At 44.4% G+C, this 16,971-nt stretch overlaps 2 protein-coding genes across 10 annotated transcripts in view; one reads left to right on the top strand and one right to left on the bottom strand.

Moving 5' to 3' along the window:
- Positions 1 to 16,971, top strand: part of LOC124309222 (uncharacterized) — a 112,255-nt gene that overhangs the window by 12,951 nt on the left and 82,333 nt on the right. The gene's annotated exons all lie outside the window — the stretch shown is intronic.
- LOC124309213 (protein madd-4) overlaps positions 1 to 16,971 on the bottom strand; it is a 102,511-nt gene that overhangs the window by 12,202 nt on the left and 73,338 nt on the right. For 3 of the 5 annotated variants that reach the window (XR_006909198.1, XM_046772618.1, XM_046772621.1), the window contains 15 exons: positions 12,684 to 13,013; positions 8,623 to 8,764; positions 7,691 to 7,820; positions 6,286 to 6,388; positions 6,003 to 6,101; positions 4,554 to 4,701; positions 4,288 to 4,378; positions 2,525 to 2,916; positions 2,035 to 2,164; positions 1,740 to 1,950; positions 1,344 to 1,654; positions 1,109 to 1,236; positions 855 to 1,019; positions 392 to 573; positions 83 to 172 (listed from right to left, as the gene is read on the bottom strand). Coding sequence is in view for 4 of the 5 variants with exons in the window: in XM_046772618.1 (XP_046628574.1) it covers positions 83 to 172; positions 392 to 573; positions 855 to 1,019; positions 1,109 to 1,236; positions 1,344 to 1,654; positions 1,740 to 1,950; positions 2,035 to 2,164; positions 2,525 to 2,916; positions 4,288 to 4,378; positions 4,554 to 4,701; positions 6,003 to 6,101; positions 6,286 to 6,388; positions 7,691 to 7,820; positions 8,623 to 8,764; positions 12,684 to 13,013 (2,652 nt within the window). In the remaining variant the exon portion in view is untranslated. The remainder of the gene's footprint in view (positions 1 to 82; positions 173 to 391; positions 574 to 854; positions 1,020 to 1,108; positions 1,237 to 1,343; positions 1,655 to 1,739; positions 1,951 to 2,034; positions 2,165 to 2,524; positions 2,917 to 4,287; positions 4,379 to 4,553; positions 4,702 to 6,002; positions 6,102 to 6,285; positions 6,389 to 7,690; positions 7,821 to 8,622; positions 8,765 to 12,683; positions 13,014 to 16,971) is intronic. The other 2 variants (XM_046772619.1, XM_046772620.1) reach the window with 2 other exon arrangements.

The raw sequence follows: 16,971 nt of genomic DNA, 5'->3' as shown, positions 1-16,971 counted from the left end.
AAATAATACAATCGCGTCATCCCGAATACGTTTGCGGGTTCGGCTTTAGTGGTGTAGGGTAAACGCTAACGGAGGCGCTTACCTTTAGCCTCGATATCAATCCGTTTAAGTGGGGCAAAAGGCTCGAAGTTCCTGAAGTTGCTGTCGATTCCACCGACTCCTGATATCCCGGCTGATTATAGCGTCACAAGCCCATCACCGGAAGACGTTAGTTTGTTAGGAGAAAAGTATAAGGAAAAAGATAGCGATCAGCGCTGGTGTTAAAAGAGTAGTTTAGTCGACATAGAATAGAGTAGTTGTGTAGTTAGACGAAACAAACGGAGAGAACAGGCGATCATCGGTTCTTGTAAATTCTCCATCACAATTAGATATTCAATACCGATTTACTTACCTGATGAGGCGAAGTCACGGTATACTCGCCGTGAATCATCGTCGCGTCCGGCGGAAGCGGACTCGGCTTCTGTTTCTTTTTTCGCGGTTTTCGCGTCGGTTTAGGGGTGACTATTCCTTCGGGATGGGCCTCGTGACTGAAATCTTCGCCGTTGAAGGAGAACGGACTGCCGTAGGCTGGTGCTGGGGATGGAAAATCTCGGTGCAGAAACGGCTCGAGATAGGAAAATCATGAGGGTGAATTTAGTAACGTTCCTTCAACAATGCATGTTTAGGAAAAATCGTTACTTCGCACTTTTAGCAATGATTGAAATTTATTAAAGAGAAACATGATCTTATTTTGAAAAGTAAAATCCTTTTTCAAAGTCGTTGTAAAATTGAGCATTCATTTTTTTTTTCTCCCGACGATTTTTTACGTTAACGTTACCAACTCGAGCCTCTTGGAAAATCGCAAAACGTTATACCTGCGTAATCCGTGTGAAGCACTTCGCCGGACAGCGAAGGTGATGAGTCCAAACTAGCGTCCTGATGATGGACCGTCTTTCCGTGCCGGAGGATTTCTTCGCTGCTCATGTACTCGCCGGGTCTCACTTTCACCAAAAGACGAACCTCTGCTTGCGAATGTCCCGCTAGAAGGTAACAAGCGATAAGTTTCTCTTAGCTTTCAATTGTCCAGCCGATGGTCTTCGCGTTAAGACAGTCAAGATCTTCTCCTCACCTATGCAAGCATAGACACCGTTGTCCGAGTAGCTTACGTCAACTATTCTAAGTGCGCCCTTTTTGCTGATCTTGTACTTCTTTGACTTCCTTAGCTCCATTCTGTCCTTCGTCCATATAATGTGAGCCCTGCGGGAACAAATGTACAACGGTTATAGCTGCCCTGCACTTAAGAATTGGCAACGGAATTGAGAATGTGCTGTATCGTCGAACAGCTTTGCAGAGTTGCCGCTCACTTGTCAAATTTTTTCACCGGACATCGGATCTTGACGATCGAAGTGCCGTGAAATACAATCGCCGTACCACCGATTTTGAGATCGACCTTTTCGTTCGGATCCGACTGGCTGAAAGTCGTGTTCTCGCTTGAAATAATAGGCTGTGCGTTCGAGTCGAGGTCGTGGCAGGCCCGAGTATTGCAGGGCCTCTGCTCGGCGGGTTTCTGGGTGACGCACGCGGACTCTGGTCGTGGCTGCTGATGGCCCTGCGCCATGACTTGTTCGCAGGCTACGTATCTCTTCTTTACACCACCGCCGCAAGTCTTGGAGCACTAAAACGCCGTTACACCACTCGTGAATGCTAATGTGATCCTTTAAATCCAGGAATTACGTTTACTATAAAAACATCCTCCTCACCTTTCCCCAGACTCCAATGTTCCATTTCACAGGGCAATCCAATATATTGCAATACTGTCTATCCGGCGGCGGAGGCTGGGGGCACATGTTGTTGGGTACGTGAACCGTGTTCGCGCCTCCCCTGGCAACCTCGTGTATACACGTCACGTCACGTGTCTGAATTCCCAATCCGCAGGGGCTCATGCACGGTGCAAAGTCGCTGAAGTTCCATCTGAAATTGATAATCACCACGCGATTCGAATACTCGTAGTAATCGCTTGCATTCTTATACCTATTTAATACAGTTCACGCATACCTTGGTGGACAGGGATGATCGTTGCAGGTCCTGATTCGCGACTCCGGTTTTGTTTCCGGGGTGCAAAGATACGGTGTCACCACTCGAGCATCTGAGTCTCTGACGCAATTTATGATCAGCTCTTGAACGCCTGTAAAATTCGCGGTAATATTAATTGAAGTGGGAGTACAGCTTGGACGGTCTAAAGTCATACCTATTTTTAGAAATTTTTTTTTTAAGGAAAACGAAAACACTTTGAGCAACTTGAGTTTGATGGCTTTGTTACTTATAATTTGAAGAATATTTTGGATTTTTTCATTGAAATTAATAACAAAATGGCGGAACGGCGCATATAAGTAGCAAATAACTCCGAACAAAAAACAAAAATTCCTGAAAATAAGTACGATTTAGACCGTCCAAGCTGTACCCTCCCTCCCGCCCGCCCTTTTTTTTTTAATTTATTTTTTCCTTCTGTTTTTTCGCCAACCGCACAACATATCAGTCAACTCACCGCCGAGACACGAGGCGCTGCAGTGAGTGTAGCCGTTTTCGTTCCAAGAGTAGCTCGTTTGAGTCGCGCTGCCAGCGGCGACTCGAACGCTGCTCTCGTAGCTGCTGCCCCCCGACCCTCCCGAAGAGGATCTGTAGGTGTCGGCGAGGCTGGACTCGGCATAGCCGCTATCCCTGACGGTGTCCATTCTGTGAGAAAGACTATTGCCCAGAATCCCGCAAGGTTCCTGGACGCACTTTTCTATGTCGGCGGGCTTCGGTCCCGAGCATTGCCTGTCTGGCAACTTCGCTATTGTTCTGCTGAATTCGAGGAATATCTTGCAGTGCACTTCTCGACGTCGGATGCCCTCGCCGCATGTCACCGAACACGGCGACCATTCCTCTGCAATGAATCTGTGACAACAAATATTACTTTTTTTTTCTCGCGACCAGTTTGTATCAGAGATTTCGCAAAACTTGGCCCGATAACGGCTATCTGCGTTTCCAATATGAATCTGTACATCATTGTGCCTTTGAATGTCGGTACGTACACCAACATATTATGCTAACAGGATGAAGCCTGTACGTTGATAAATCGATACCCTGGGCACTCGTTCATCGTGATATAGGATATTAATGTGGGCGAAGTAACTCTTCGGTCCAGGCTGCGCCACCCATTTCCTTAATTAACTCTAGTTATAGATGACGAGTTTCGTTCAACATCGCGATATGATATCGTTACTTTATTTACATCCTACTCGAACCGTCGCGACCTCGTGCAAATCAATCCATCACATTTTCCAATGTTTGTAAAGTCCTCGAGTTCGTTTGACAATTTCTTGCAATGCTTCCGACTCCACATTTCCGGAGTGAAGTAGTTTATATACTGCAGGTAGACCACCACGTTGATCATACGTATACGCTTTTCATTATTTATTTCGTCCGGCATAGTTTAGGCGGGGTATCATTTCATTTAAAAAAATACAATATCGGTAGATAATGCTTACGTGTGAAGAGAAACAAATTATACGACAAGAAGCTACGTCCAAAGTTATATTTCTAGTTTACGGCGTAGCGTCTGACCCGTTCCGGCTATTACTACTTCAGGATGTGAAAATCTGAGCTCCGCTTGTTTTCCAAGTCAATGAAACGTTGAATAAAAATGTTCCCGAGAAAACGCGTGTTGCTTGCCATACAGAAGGATGTGGTAATTTGAAAATACTAAAAACGGTAACTATGACAAGTGCTAGAAATAAAGCGTATAATAAGTGTCCGCTAATGGTTTGGTCGGTACGTGTAGTGAACAATTTGCAGCATGTTATGAAAAATGAAAATTGTAAATGCGGTAAATTGTTCAATATAATTGCGATTAAATGGCATTTTTGACATGAACAGTAAATACATAATTATGCACAGTATATTGCATCCTAGCGGAAAATACAATGGGCATATAAACAAAGAGTATGGAAATAAGATCGATGTACAGTGTACCTCGAGTATAACCAGCCATATGCAAAGTAGATGGTGTACCTAGCGTAACAGATCAAATATCAGGCATACATCAAACTTCACGATTTATCTTCCCGCGAACCAAAGATCATGTCGATTGTAAATTAGGCTGCGCATCCTGAGTATCTGCTTCTAAAGCATTAATTACTGTTACCGAAACCTCTGACTGCACTACCGCAAACTATATTATAATAATTATATGAAAAGTAATAATTCTACTACTTGTTCACCATAGTAATTTCATCGACATACTGACGTTTCAACGAATATACTCACGTCGATTCGGAAGGAATCGGTTGGCCGATTAACTTCGCTGGTACAGGTGGTGGCGGGTAGGGTTGCCTCAGAGGTCGCATAAACTCGTCTTCTGAAACAAAGGGGGAATTCTTTGACAGCTGAATAAATCAATAATGGTGACGTTTTGGAATAATATGAAAAAATGTATACAAAGTGGGAGAACAGAATGAATTACATGAAACTTATTCATTACTTTAATTCGGTTAGTATTTTTAAATATGTAATGTTGAAAATAAGAGTGTTACCTATGCTTGGAGTCGGACATACTACGGATCTACACTCCTGTTCCTTGTGCGGCTTTTCCACGATGTCGCAGTCCTTAGAAACGCGTCCTTTGCCGTCCTTGCAGCTGACAACACGCGTCCGAATTCCGGAACCGCAGGAAGCCGAACACTGCATGAAACGGTAATTCAAACAACCTTGTGTAATACTGTTGGGACGAATAAATGCGCGATGAATTGTCGAGGGTGAGATAAACGTGACGAGCCGGAATCCATGCAAGATTCAGCGATATCCACGGATTTGAAAAAAGATGAAGAGTATCACGCGCGCATTCCTCCGCGTTTAAACCACGGGAACGGAATCAGGAATCCGTTCCTCGATGAAAGAATTTCCGGTCCGTTGGTCTTTCGACGGTGGCGTTAGCAGGCACCAAGATCGAGATCGGGAAGGAGAAGGAGAAGGAGAAGGGAGGCGGGAATCGAGAGGGTGAGGGACCAGGAACGGCTCTCTCGAATCTTCAATCTCAGCAGCCTCAAGTGCTTTCAGCTTGGCTCGGCCCACAAAAGCGAGGAATCTATCAATTCCTGTCTTTCTCGTCTTATACACTCGCGTTTCCCTACCACCGCCCCTCCTCCTCTGCTCCAGAGGTTCATTCGATCGTTCTCCTCGCCCCCGTAAGGTATATTACGATCGAATCATTACCGCCCACGCTTCAACAACGGGTATTCCCGCTTACCCTCTTAGACCGAGGCTCTGCCAGGCCCATTTGAAAACACTCCTGAAATCAGCCTCTCCTGCACCCACCCTACCTACCTACGTACGTACGTACGTACGTACGTATGTACGTATTCGCTCATTCATCGGCGGAATGCATTGTGTATCAATCAAGACAGACGCCTCGTTAATCATTCGAGCTATACGGATTTCGCGTTGCTACGGATATGAAAGTCTACGTCACTACTGTGCACAGATGCAGGCGCCAGGCTCTGCGGGTTTGTGTTCTTCGTGTTTTATCACGTTATCTCTGTGTTTACCTTCCTATAATATATTATAACCGACTACGTAGCAGCTGTCTATTCTCTACTTTATTATCCAGTATTATGGGGGGTGCATTGTCCATCGGGATACTCGCTGAAAGCAGCTCTCTCTCTCTCTCTCTTCGAGCCGCTGCTTTCGAAACCCGGACGAAAACGACCCGAACTCGCGCTCTTCGTCGAGTGATTAATAATCTTCTTCGTTCGAAATTCGATCCGTGAACCTCGCGTGGCTTGTGCGTTCATCAGCAAACGAGCATCACTCTATAGTCTGTTGAAGTTACCGCGAGAAAAAAACATTTCAGGTAGTAATGACGCAGGGAAAGAAATCAACGATCTTTGGAATTCTCGGAACTCTGTAGCAGACCGTAGAAGCTTTTTTTCTTCCGATTATTGCCTTGTGTTTTCCATTTGATTGAACGCACGAATTATTCTCACCTCTGACCACTCGTTCGTTTCCCACATGGGACAGGATATCGTATTGCAGGTCTCTTGATGCCTTGGCCTGTGCGAACCGATGCACATGTGTTCGGGAAGCTGTGACAAATAATATCGCCAACCTTATTTCTCATTCATTACAAAGAGATGTACGTGTATGCCTCTGCGGTTCTGCACTCGGCGAGTCGCGAGTGCACGGTTAAAAAAGGTAAATGAATAAAAAATGATCGCACGGCGACGCTACAAACGGGCAAAAAGGAGCTTCTTTGAACTTTGTACTTACTTTGGTACTCGTTTCATTGCTCTCCTCCGAACAGAATACGGGTCTTGTTCTTGTTCCGCCACCGCAGCTTGCGCTGCACTCGGTCCATTGTCCCGTTGTCCACCTTTGAGTGAAATAGTAGAGGGTGATTATGGAAAGGTGCAGGGTACGTAGCGACGTTGAGGTAGAACAGAGCGAAGTAAGCGCGGGATGGAAATTCTATACGAATTATTATTTTATCATTTGTAAAGTTCTTCGTTTCGGTCCGTCGTGGTTTTTCTATTTTCTTATCTTTTTTTTTTTTTTATGTATACAACTCGTTCATTATCGTCATTTACCTTACTCTTTGGCCTGTTTGTCGTAAACTAACCGCGCGTACGAAACAATTATTTTTAATCACTGTGTTTGCAGGTTGGTCGGTTGTATTTAAATGAAAAGTATTTTCAAATGCGAGAAAAGAAGAGGCCAGAGTACGTGAGGAATAAAATTTTTTTTCCCCACCTTAAGTTCTGGTATGCGATATGGAAAATTCCGATAACGTTTGACACGCCTGATACTTCAGCGGAAAGTTAAAAATCTCTTCGGCTAATGTTTTTTTTTTCTTTATTTTTACTTTCATTTCTGTTTGTTTGTTCGTATGTTTTTTTTTACTCTCAATTTCAAACGCGCGCAACTCAAATTAATGGAATACCGGAAAATCTGTAAATATATTTATAAAAGGTCGGGGTTCAACGGTGTGGTAAATAAATTTATAACCCTTTGGCTACCACACCGACGTCGGTAGCATTAACGAAATTGCATTTCAAAACTGCTACCTGCTTTTCAGTCCCCCCCCCCCCCCCCCCCCTCTCCTCCCCACGACCATGAGCCGATCAAAGGGTGAAAATTTGAACGTGTCACGTGTGAGGGAGACCCACTCATTCTCGTTTACAATGCTGCACGTGTGAGTAGTGTATTACATATCGCACTATCGTTTTGTTTCACTTTTCACTCGCATGGCTTTTTCTCTCCACACTCGGTGGCGGCTGTGACTCAGCGGTCTAGTCGCGAGCTTTTTCTATTCAAGCTTAATGGGTATCGCTGCAGTTTAAAGCTGCTGCTATCCTCGTCTCGCCAATCCATAAGTTTCAACTAGTTAGGCGCGACTGGGATTGGAATATATATCCTTATAATAGTTTTGTCTATTCGGTTTATTTAGTTGCATCCTGTGTAATAGAAATTCGTGACATAATATCGAAAAAGAGTTTGCACCTAAGAATATTTGATTGCCGCTTATTTCAGTGTATCAAGCATCAGGCCCAATCTTTGTAGCATGGAATTGAGAATTTCAAATCACCCAAGATGCCACTGACCAGACAACCTATGGGTACCTATTTTACTTACAATTTAAGAAAGAAACAAAAAATTCGTCATTTTTTGCGCTTACTCTGTAGTACATGGTTGATCGTTGCAGGCGACGAGCGACTTGTCCGGTTTTTCGGTTGGGTCACAGTGAGAATCCATCACTTCTTCGTCGGTGCTTCTAGTTTTGCAGACGGCCATCGCCATCTTGAAACCTGTGTGTGATATCAGGATTTCACGTTTCATTATTTGTTTTCTCTTTCAAAACTCCGAACACACTAGCAAACAACAATCCTGTATGCCGTGGGTATACAGAATAACCTTTTCACAGTTATAATCTCAAGCATAAAAAATATTAATTCGTAAAACGTGTGCCGAATATCGAGAATCGAGGTAAGGGATGATTGAATGACCGGCGGGGAAAATGCACTGAGGGAGGAATTTCTCCTTCTCTGGTTCTGTGTAGATGCCAGGTGAACTATATCGGTAAAATATACGAGCCCGACCAGTAATTAGAATCACGCGTTCGCGAGCACCGGCTGCTGCTGCTGCTGATGTCAACCTGAGCTTTACCAAACCCGTTAGGTAGGAAGTAACTTCATACCTGTACAATTTAGGGTGGTCCTTAAAAAGGTAATTTTTTTATTTCGACCGGCTCGCCCCCCAAACTGGCTCCAGATAATTTAAAAATAATTCCGTCATTGTTTCATGAAAGGGTTCAATGCGGTACTCCACTCTCTTGGAGGCACGGGTTAGAATTGAGATTCAAATCTGAAAGAGTTGGGGAATTATTTTTGAAATATGTGGAGCCGATTTGGGAGGCGAATCGGTCGAGATTCAAAAATGACCTTTTTAAAGTCCACCACCCTACCGTTCATACATTCGAACGAAATTTTTCTTGTCGTTATTACCTAATTCCTTTCTTTCAACTCTTGACTCGGCAGGTAATAACCCCTGCGCTTGACAGGTATTTCTCCTTACATAATTCCAAACGCGTATAATCTTGACTGCACTCACCTCCGCCGCAGGGCTTCGAACACACCGTTATCGGCACCAAAGCCCAGTAGTAAATCGGCCCGCACGTCGAACCGTCCCCTCCGCAAACCCCGCAGGCGTCCATCTTCTTGTTGCTTCCGATCCGGAGGTCGCAACCCACCTTCTGTAGGGACAGATAAAAGCTTGAGGTTAAGACCCGGCTTTCGACGCTCGTCAATCGTTCATCGAACGGATACTCGATTTCCCATCCATATACCATTTCATTTCCTCCTTATATATATATATATCTATGTATATATCTCAACCACGAGCTCATCGTTTTAAGACAGTCTCTTCATCTGTTCGTATTGTAGGTAAATGGTCAATCTTGTTTCAAAGAGCTTATACGTTTATGAGATGGAGAAAATAAATAAGAGTGAATAAATAATGTTATTGAAGAAGCTTGGAACCATGTGTCTCAGCTGCGTACGTACGTTTCAACCCACATCCGCATGCACATGTGTATTGGCGGGTATGTGCGCTTATATTAGGTGGATATCACGAGAAAATTGGATCGCGTCACGTATGACCCAGGGAACGCGGCCCACCTGGTCGTCGGGGTTAAAAGCAGGGAGAACGAGGAGCTTTCAGGGAGACCCGAAGTATAAGAAGCTGGCAGATCAGGGTGGATTGCGGAGAAGGGGAGAAAAAATATAGAGAAAAAAAGCTGCTACAGATGCCCCTTTCCTGATCCTTGGATGTACGTATATGCGAAAACTTTACTTATTTATCAATTCCGAAGGGACACGCGTTTAAAAATATACCGATCATACGTGAGAGTGGATAATATGTACATAAAGACACACAAAAAAGTCTCCGGCCGATATTTTAAACTTTAAACAGTACCAACTGTACCCGCCCTTTCTTTCATCCTTTTCCTTGATTCTGTCCTCTTCTTCTCTCGTATAAAATATATTCATCCTATATCTTTAAATATTTATACAGCTACCAGTATTAGATTCTCCAATCTCGTGCAATAAAACATATATGCATATAAAGAAAAGAAGAGAAAAAAAAGAACAAAAACCAAAGTTCCGGAAGGAAAGCCTCGAATTCGTTGATATTCTTCTCTTATCTTTGTTTCTTATTTCTCTTGGCCAGATACACACCCACACAGGTACCCACTTCTCTAAATTTTTTCGTAAACCTTTCTCTCGTTCTTATTCGCATTTCATCTTGTTCCTCTTAATACTCCGCGGCGATCGTGCTCTCGACCTTTCGGTAAAGAGAGTCCACGTAGTCTCTCGTTCTGCTTTGACGCGGCGGCGGGCCAACCTGATTTGTCATTCAGGTTGCATGGGGAAGAGGTGGGACTTGTCTGAAGGGTAAGGGAGTACATTATTCATCCCTTATCCGAGAGCCGGAGAAGAGAGAATCCCCCCCCCTCTCTCTCTCTCTCTCTCTCTCTCTCTCGCGCTGAGACGGGAGGACGGGATATGAGAGAGAACAAAGGCTCTAGCTGGGTATTAAGTGCATTTGGTTGTCTCATGAATTTTTTCCCCCCTCCCCCTCTTCCTTTTTTCACCCTTTCCACTTTCTCTCGCACACACGGTTTTTCAGGGCTTACCAAACGTCACCGGATCGCGATCCGGGATAGCTTTGAATATTTTACCTGGTTACCTTTCACCGTTCCCATCAAACCTCGACCCTTCCACCCCAGCTCACTTCCCATGGCACGATCTCGCACGTATATTACGCGCTGACTTCCGGGACGGACAGAATCGGGGAGCAATCTACTGATTAATTCCTTAATTAATTATCTCGTCGTTTTAATAGATTTTTGTTAACTATCCCAAATAGCTCCAATAGCCTCGTGATTTTTGAATCGTACGTCTCGCTGCACTTCCAGCTGCTTTGTACGTATGCGGTGAAATTTTTCATCATCTTACGACAAATTTCGAACTTCAAATAACACGATTTTAACCTTAGTGGTATTCAATGAAACCTCGATGTAATTTGATTATTATACTCCGGCAGCTGACTGGGTACAATATTATTCGATAAATTGACTAGGTACTTGCGAGCACTCCGAGGTGCTCTGCCGCAGGCAAATATAGACCTATACCGAAGAAAAGCAACCTTGAGGATCGCGGTAAGTGGGAGGAATGAAAGGCTGACTGGTGCCTGGGAGTAGGTATTGTTTCTTTTGTATCGAAATGAAATTAATGACTGCGCCTTCGGTTTCTCTTTGGTTGGTTACTTGGTACCCTGCTCTTCTAGCCACCCAGTTACACGTACACCACGTACCTACACGCGTAGTTATATCATAGAGGGAAATTTGGTCGTGTATGGACGTGGCGTTTCCTTGACTCTGTTCTCGGCCCACCTCGGTGTTAATAATCCAAGCTCGGAGACTTCTACCTTTCATTGAAAAACCAAAGTTTCAACATCCATCCGTCCTTCCGTCGCACTCAGCTCACACCTTTCTATAAGCTTTCAATACGTCCTTCGAAGCTAGCTACTTTTTCATCCCCTCATCTCGTTCTTTTTCACCCGGAAATCATTCGTTTCTACTCTCGATGGTTTCCTTGACTTTCAAAACGCTTCGCTTGAAAATCGAACCAACAGATATGGTGCTAGGACAGTTTTTTTTTGAAATTTTGTTTGGAAAACTCATTACCGTCAGCAAATTATTCTCGACGATTATTTTCCTCCGGCCTACTTCGGGGGTAATATTCACAACGACGTGGATATAGGTATAAAATTTCGTTTAATGTAGCATACAACCTGTATATGGTGCAATTAGCCAAATGAGTTTAGTTGATCTTCAGGAGACGAGGGAGAATTTGGATACGACCAAGGATAGGCGGCTGGCAGTCGGACAGAACATCGAAACGTTTACTATACCTACCTACGTATATAACGTGTAATGTAGATATAGGTACACCTCTCTTACCCTTGACAAGGCAGTTGGCTGCTACGCCTCGCCGTGCAGCTAATAAGGCGCCTGAGAGCTTTTTCGGACAAAAGCTTTTATCGCTCTCTTGAGACTTTACGCTGGTGGCCTGATGTCGTCGATGTAGACTAGCTGAGGTACAGGAGAATCCAAAGGGAGAGGATGAAAGAAGGAGAGAGATTGGAAGCAGGGGGTTCGTAAGAAGGCCCTACGTGTGTACAGCTCGCGAAGATTAAATATCTCATCCTAACCAGCAGAAGTCAATTAAATAGGCACAAGAGGGGGGCTTAACGCTTCTGCAAGTATAGGTAGTAGAATAAAAATATACCCTTCGTCCGTGAGATTTTGGCTAATTGAGTTACTAATTAGTCAGACCTAAATTATGTACAGATATTATGTGTCAGAATTATCTTCCATTGTCAGGGTTCCTTTTGTTCCACCTTATTCGCGGCTGGGTGTATATTTTATTAATCTACCTTTCCGCGTCGAGGTGCCGGTTTGGATACACGAAGGTGGTAATATTCAGTTTTGCGCCCCTCGCCTTTGTAACAATCTATACACACCGCTAGAGCAAAAGGTGTATTACTTGATCCGCGATTCGTTTCAACTCCGAAAGACCATCTCGTCCTGTGCCTGCTCATAGCAGCTGTTTAATTAGCTTCATCCCCCGTGACGAGCGTCAGGTTCTACCACTGACAGGCCTCCGCCTTCTGACCGCAGCACTACGAACATATCCGTGTCGCGGTACCGCAGCCACCGCCAAAGATGGACAGACCCCGACGCGGCGACGCGGCGACGTACACAGAAATACCCGCTCCAACACTCGGCGGCATTCACCATGCGGAGGAGCTTCGCTCCCACAGACTGAAAAAAAGCTCACCTAGCTGCTATGCAGTATTTTCGTTAATGTAGCTCCGTAGAGTCACATCAAACATTCGGGGGGATTGCTAATTTGGGAAAGTGCGATGCCGGAGCGATGTAGTAAAATTGAACACGCTTTTGTCAACTTCCAGGTGCATGCGGCAAGTTGACGGTGAATATTCTCTCGCGTCGGAGTTTCCAGTCGGGTGGATTTTTGTTGTGAAATTGAAATATCCATTTTAAAATTAGCTGGGCAAATTAATAGATATCGACATTCGCTACTCACCATGCACTCCCCGTTTATGCAGACGTCGCTGGTTCCCGCTCGGCATCGGGTACCGTCCACCACCTTTTCCGCAAGCTGAACGACGACGAAATCGTCCGATTCCGATTCCTGGAGGACGTTGTCGTCTCGTTGGAGAATTTTATCGCCGATGATCATGTCCCCCGGGTCTTCATCCCGCCTCTGTTCGCCCCGGCAAATCAACGAACAGGGCCGACTCGGGTCGTGATGAGGTGTCCATCTTAAAAGATTCCCACTATAGGGCACCTCGTCAAAGGCTGAACACTGCTCTGCGCGAAAGTCGCTTCCGCCCTCGTCCTGCTTCTGACACGGCTGTCGAAAATAATGACTTATCATTTCTGTCCGCCTGTGTAGAAACGATACCCGCCCCTACTCGAAAATTCGTCCCGAATCATCATCCAGACTAAAAATGCGAATTGTTTTCCACATTTCTTCGGTCCTACACTTTCACCACGGAGGATTTTATCAAACAGGTAGACCACCTATTTGATTGCAAGTACTTTAACGTCCAACGTTCGCAAGCATGGCGGTATACGTCCGCTAACTTTTTTTCTATGATACAGGTAGGCATTTATTCCAACAGCAGATATCTCTACCTTATATGGCGTCTTAGACTCACCCGGATGATGTTAGTTGTACCGCGTCGTATACCCATACTTTTGTACATGCAAATATACATACGAGATCCGGGCATGTATGTACGTGTGTATCCTGAAAAAACGTATAACCAGTACCCCGCAAACAAGACTCAGGCAAGAATCTTCGCTGACGTTTATTGCTTACCGAAGCTTTTACTTTTTCTAACCGAAGGAGAGAGTTCTGCGAAGTAGAAAAGAAAAGGCAAAAGAGACTTTCAAAATGCCGGAGGGATCGACAGTGGGCTCGGTCAAAGTTGACGTATTTTATCCATACGATAATCCGGCGTGCGCAGGTAACTCGTTCTTTCTATTCAATATTTTTTATCTTGTTTTTGGGTTTGTTGTCCGACTTGTTCGTTTCAAAGAGGGAAAAAATTATTCGACGAAACGCTAAAGTTTATAATATACACTGCTGCAACCGCATAATTAGAATTGCAATTCTCGTCGCAATACCGACCACAACTTATGCCCCTGGTCAAGGCAAGTATGTACTGCAAATTGGATCGTAAGTGCAATGTGTGAAGTGCGAACGTTACACAGTTGACAGTTGACCCTTTTTGTTCGACTGTGTGCAGGAAATTCTGAATTATATACGTTATATACGTACACTCGCAACCTGCATAAATCCTGCTACTAAAGTTCTTGCTTTACCATAATGCACGCCCAGGGTTTCATTCGTACCGAGAATGTCGTTGACTCCAGTTTCAGAATCTTCGACCTTATCATCGATGCCGGAGACAAAACGAACACTCTACCAGGCTAACAATGAGATGCTCTTGAACCAGCGCGTTGCATGCAGACCGTATACAGAAATAAACGATTATACCGAATCAAGGGTACAACGATGGAGGGTACAGAACAACGCGTCGAGAGCAAACGTCATTTAGTATTCTCCGCCTCTCCGCCCCACTCCGGTATGACAACCGCGTGACGTTTGTATCGGCGGTGGTTGGTCGTGGTTGGTGGTTATCGTTGAGGGCTGCTAGCTGGAAATCGCACTTGGGGTTCTCCCATTTCCGCGAGAGGTAAGAAGAGGAGAGGAAGCAAGAGAGAATGAACACCTTGCCGCAAGGGCGGCGTGTTATTTTACGGGCATTCAATTTTTTTTATTTTTATCTCTGCTCCTCTCGCCGGAATGGGGGGCGTGTTATCACAACGGAACTCGTGACTACCGACGTTGTATATACAATATATATACATATCCATATATATATATATATATACTCGTGTTCTTGAAGTGATGTAACTCGACGTCGAGAGAAACCAGCTGCCATGTCGCGGAACATGGCTTTCTCCTCTCTCCTCTCTCCTCATTGCTGCTCATCGTGACCTCGACCATCTCTGATTGCGATGGTAATTTCACCAAGTAAATGCAACGTTATGCATTTTCCAGTTTTAGAATTTCCGAATCAATTCCTCCCTTTCGCCCTACCACGTTTCGTCGATGGAATACCAAAGTCAAGTAAATTTGATCTAGTGGACCTCTCGCCTCTTAGCGTTAGCCGTGGGCCGCCGACGGCTACAGGAGTCGGGACGAAGGTGGTGGATCGCCGCAAACCGGTGGGCAGCTAAGGGTAGAAAGTGTATCTAGAGCGTTGAGGGTGGTGGCGGAAACCGCGAGGGATCCTGACCTCAAATAGAACAGCTGTTTGCGGGTGAAATTTGGCTAATTTTCTTCGGCTCCCTTAGCGCGGGGAGTTCTCTTGGAAAATTAATCCGTTCCGTTTCAGATTAGATGGATAACTCGGGCTTGTATCAAACAGTTTACTCCTCTCTTCTCTCTGATAGACGCATTTGTCTATCCGTATTACGACGAGATTACGATCAATTATCACGGTACTTACGTGCATTAATTATGCCTGTGCATGGATACTAATTTCAACAACTAAGGGGTGCATGGAACTTTATGGCCAAAATATTATTATAATAATTATTACTTTTTTTCACTCAAGTTGTGGAAACGAGTATGAATTAAGTCCATATAATTGAGACTGAATATTTTTGGTAGCCGCACTTAATTACTCCGGAAAAAATGACTAGACCTCGCACCTGAAAAAAATGGGCCTTTGGGAAATAGTTATTTTTAATACATGACTTCAGAGGGAATGTTCTCGGTAAATAATTACTTCATAAAGTTTGAATAACAAATTTAAACGATTTATTAATTTTCAGATAATTGCTGTAATTGCATATGCTAATGATAAAATCCCGCGCTTTTGAAAAATTAATTTGATTAAATTGCACTGACGATTAAATGTGCGATTTGGAAGATTTGATGAAAATCTTGGTGAAAATATTAAATTATGCAAAGGGGATTTTGCCCGGGGGAATTTTTCCGGTTTAGTTTAACCGCAGTCATTTCTCCGGAAGTCATTTTGTGAGGTGTCATTTTGTCCCGAGTAATTAAGTGTGGTAACCATATTTTCCGGGTCGAATTATGTTTGAAAATATAACGTGTAAAATATTTGATTCAATACGTAACGGTATGGTGTTGCGGTAGGTTGACTTGATTGCAATTCGATACGCAGAGTCGTCGTTATGTAATAACTCGCGTATCATTCCTGATGCGTTGTTTGAACCTGATATTTGAAAATCGCTCAGGAATTTAATTGTCCGCCTATCTGAGAACTGACGAGGTTTCAGCTCAATTAAATTCGAGTAGAACCGGGGGAGGGACGAGCATAAATTCCCACCGAGGAACGCAGGCTCTTTGCTGAATGCTGCTCTCCGAAATATTCCCGTAATATAAATTCGTCCTCCCATCCCTCGTTCGCTGTCAATGTCTTCTGGGATTTGGGCGGAGCAGCTTTTTGTATTTTAAAATTTTTTTCGCCTAACCGAAGCTTGTTAATTATCATTCTTTTCTTACGTCTTTGTATACACAAATCAAATTTCACACTAACGATAGATGAGAAAAGTAAAAAGAACGAATATCCGTCGTATTCAAAGTTATGCACAATGCAGGCAAGTTGGAGAAAATTCTGTTAATTGTAGTTGGCGAACAAGCTGACGGGTGCAGGATATGCGGGGGTCGAGGGGTCGTCTTTCCGGCTGTGGTATATCGCAACGGCGGAGCTGCTTCAGAATTGTATAATCGAGTAAACAAATTAGAACAAACTTATTACCTAATTAGCGAATTAACGCGGTGGCAAATGTTTAACAACAAGCGGGTTTCGTCCTGGGTGATTAGAAAAGTTTGCACACTCGCTGCCACCGCTGGCGAGAAACTCTCCTCTCCTCTGACCTCCCCCCCCCCTACCCCTTCCTCCCGCGTTCACTCCGTCTCGTTTCTTCCCTCCTTTTCGCTTCTCTCGCCTCTCGTCTGGTGGCAAACGCGTCCCTTTCGCACGTTAACCCCGGGATGTCAGAGGCAACGAAGGATCGCAAATCCGATCAGTGTTCCCGAAATTTTGCGAAGGGCATTTCTATGCTAGACCCTCCTCTGCGTGGGGGATATCCAGCAATCCCGGAACTTGTAACGAGAAACGTTTCCCAGTTAATTGCCCTCCGCGTCTGACGAGCAAGCCCGAAGTTTGCAGACCCGGAACCGTCGGCAAACAAAAATTTGATTATCACCTCGTCAATGGACCGTCAAGGCAGCTCTTCAACGTTTTGTTCTTGCATATCGATAG

This window comes from Neodiprion virginianus, chromosome 7, assembly GCF_021901495.1.
Source record: "Neodiprion virginianus isolate iyNeoVirg1 chromosome 7, iyNeoVirg1.1, whole genome shotgun sequence".
Classification (NCBI taxonomy): domain Eukaryota; kingdom Metazoa; phylum Arthropoda; class Insecta; order Hymenoptera; family Diprionidae; genus Neodiprion; species Neodiprion virginianus.
This window is presented reverse-complemented; position numbering and strand designations above follow the sequence as displayed.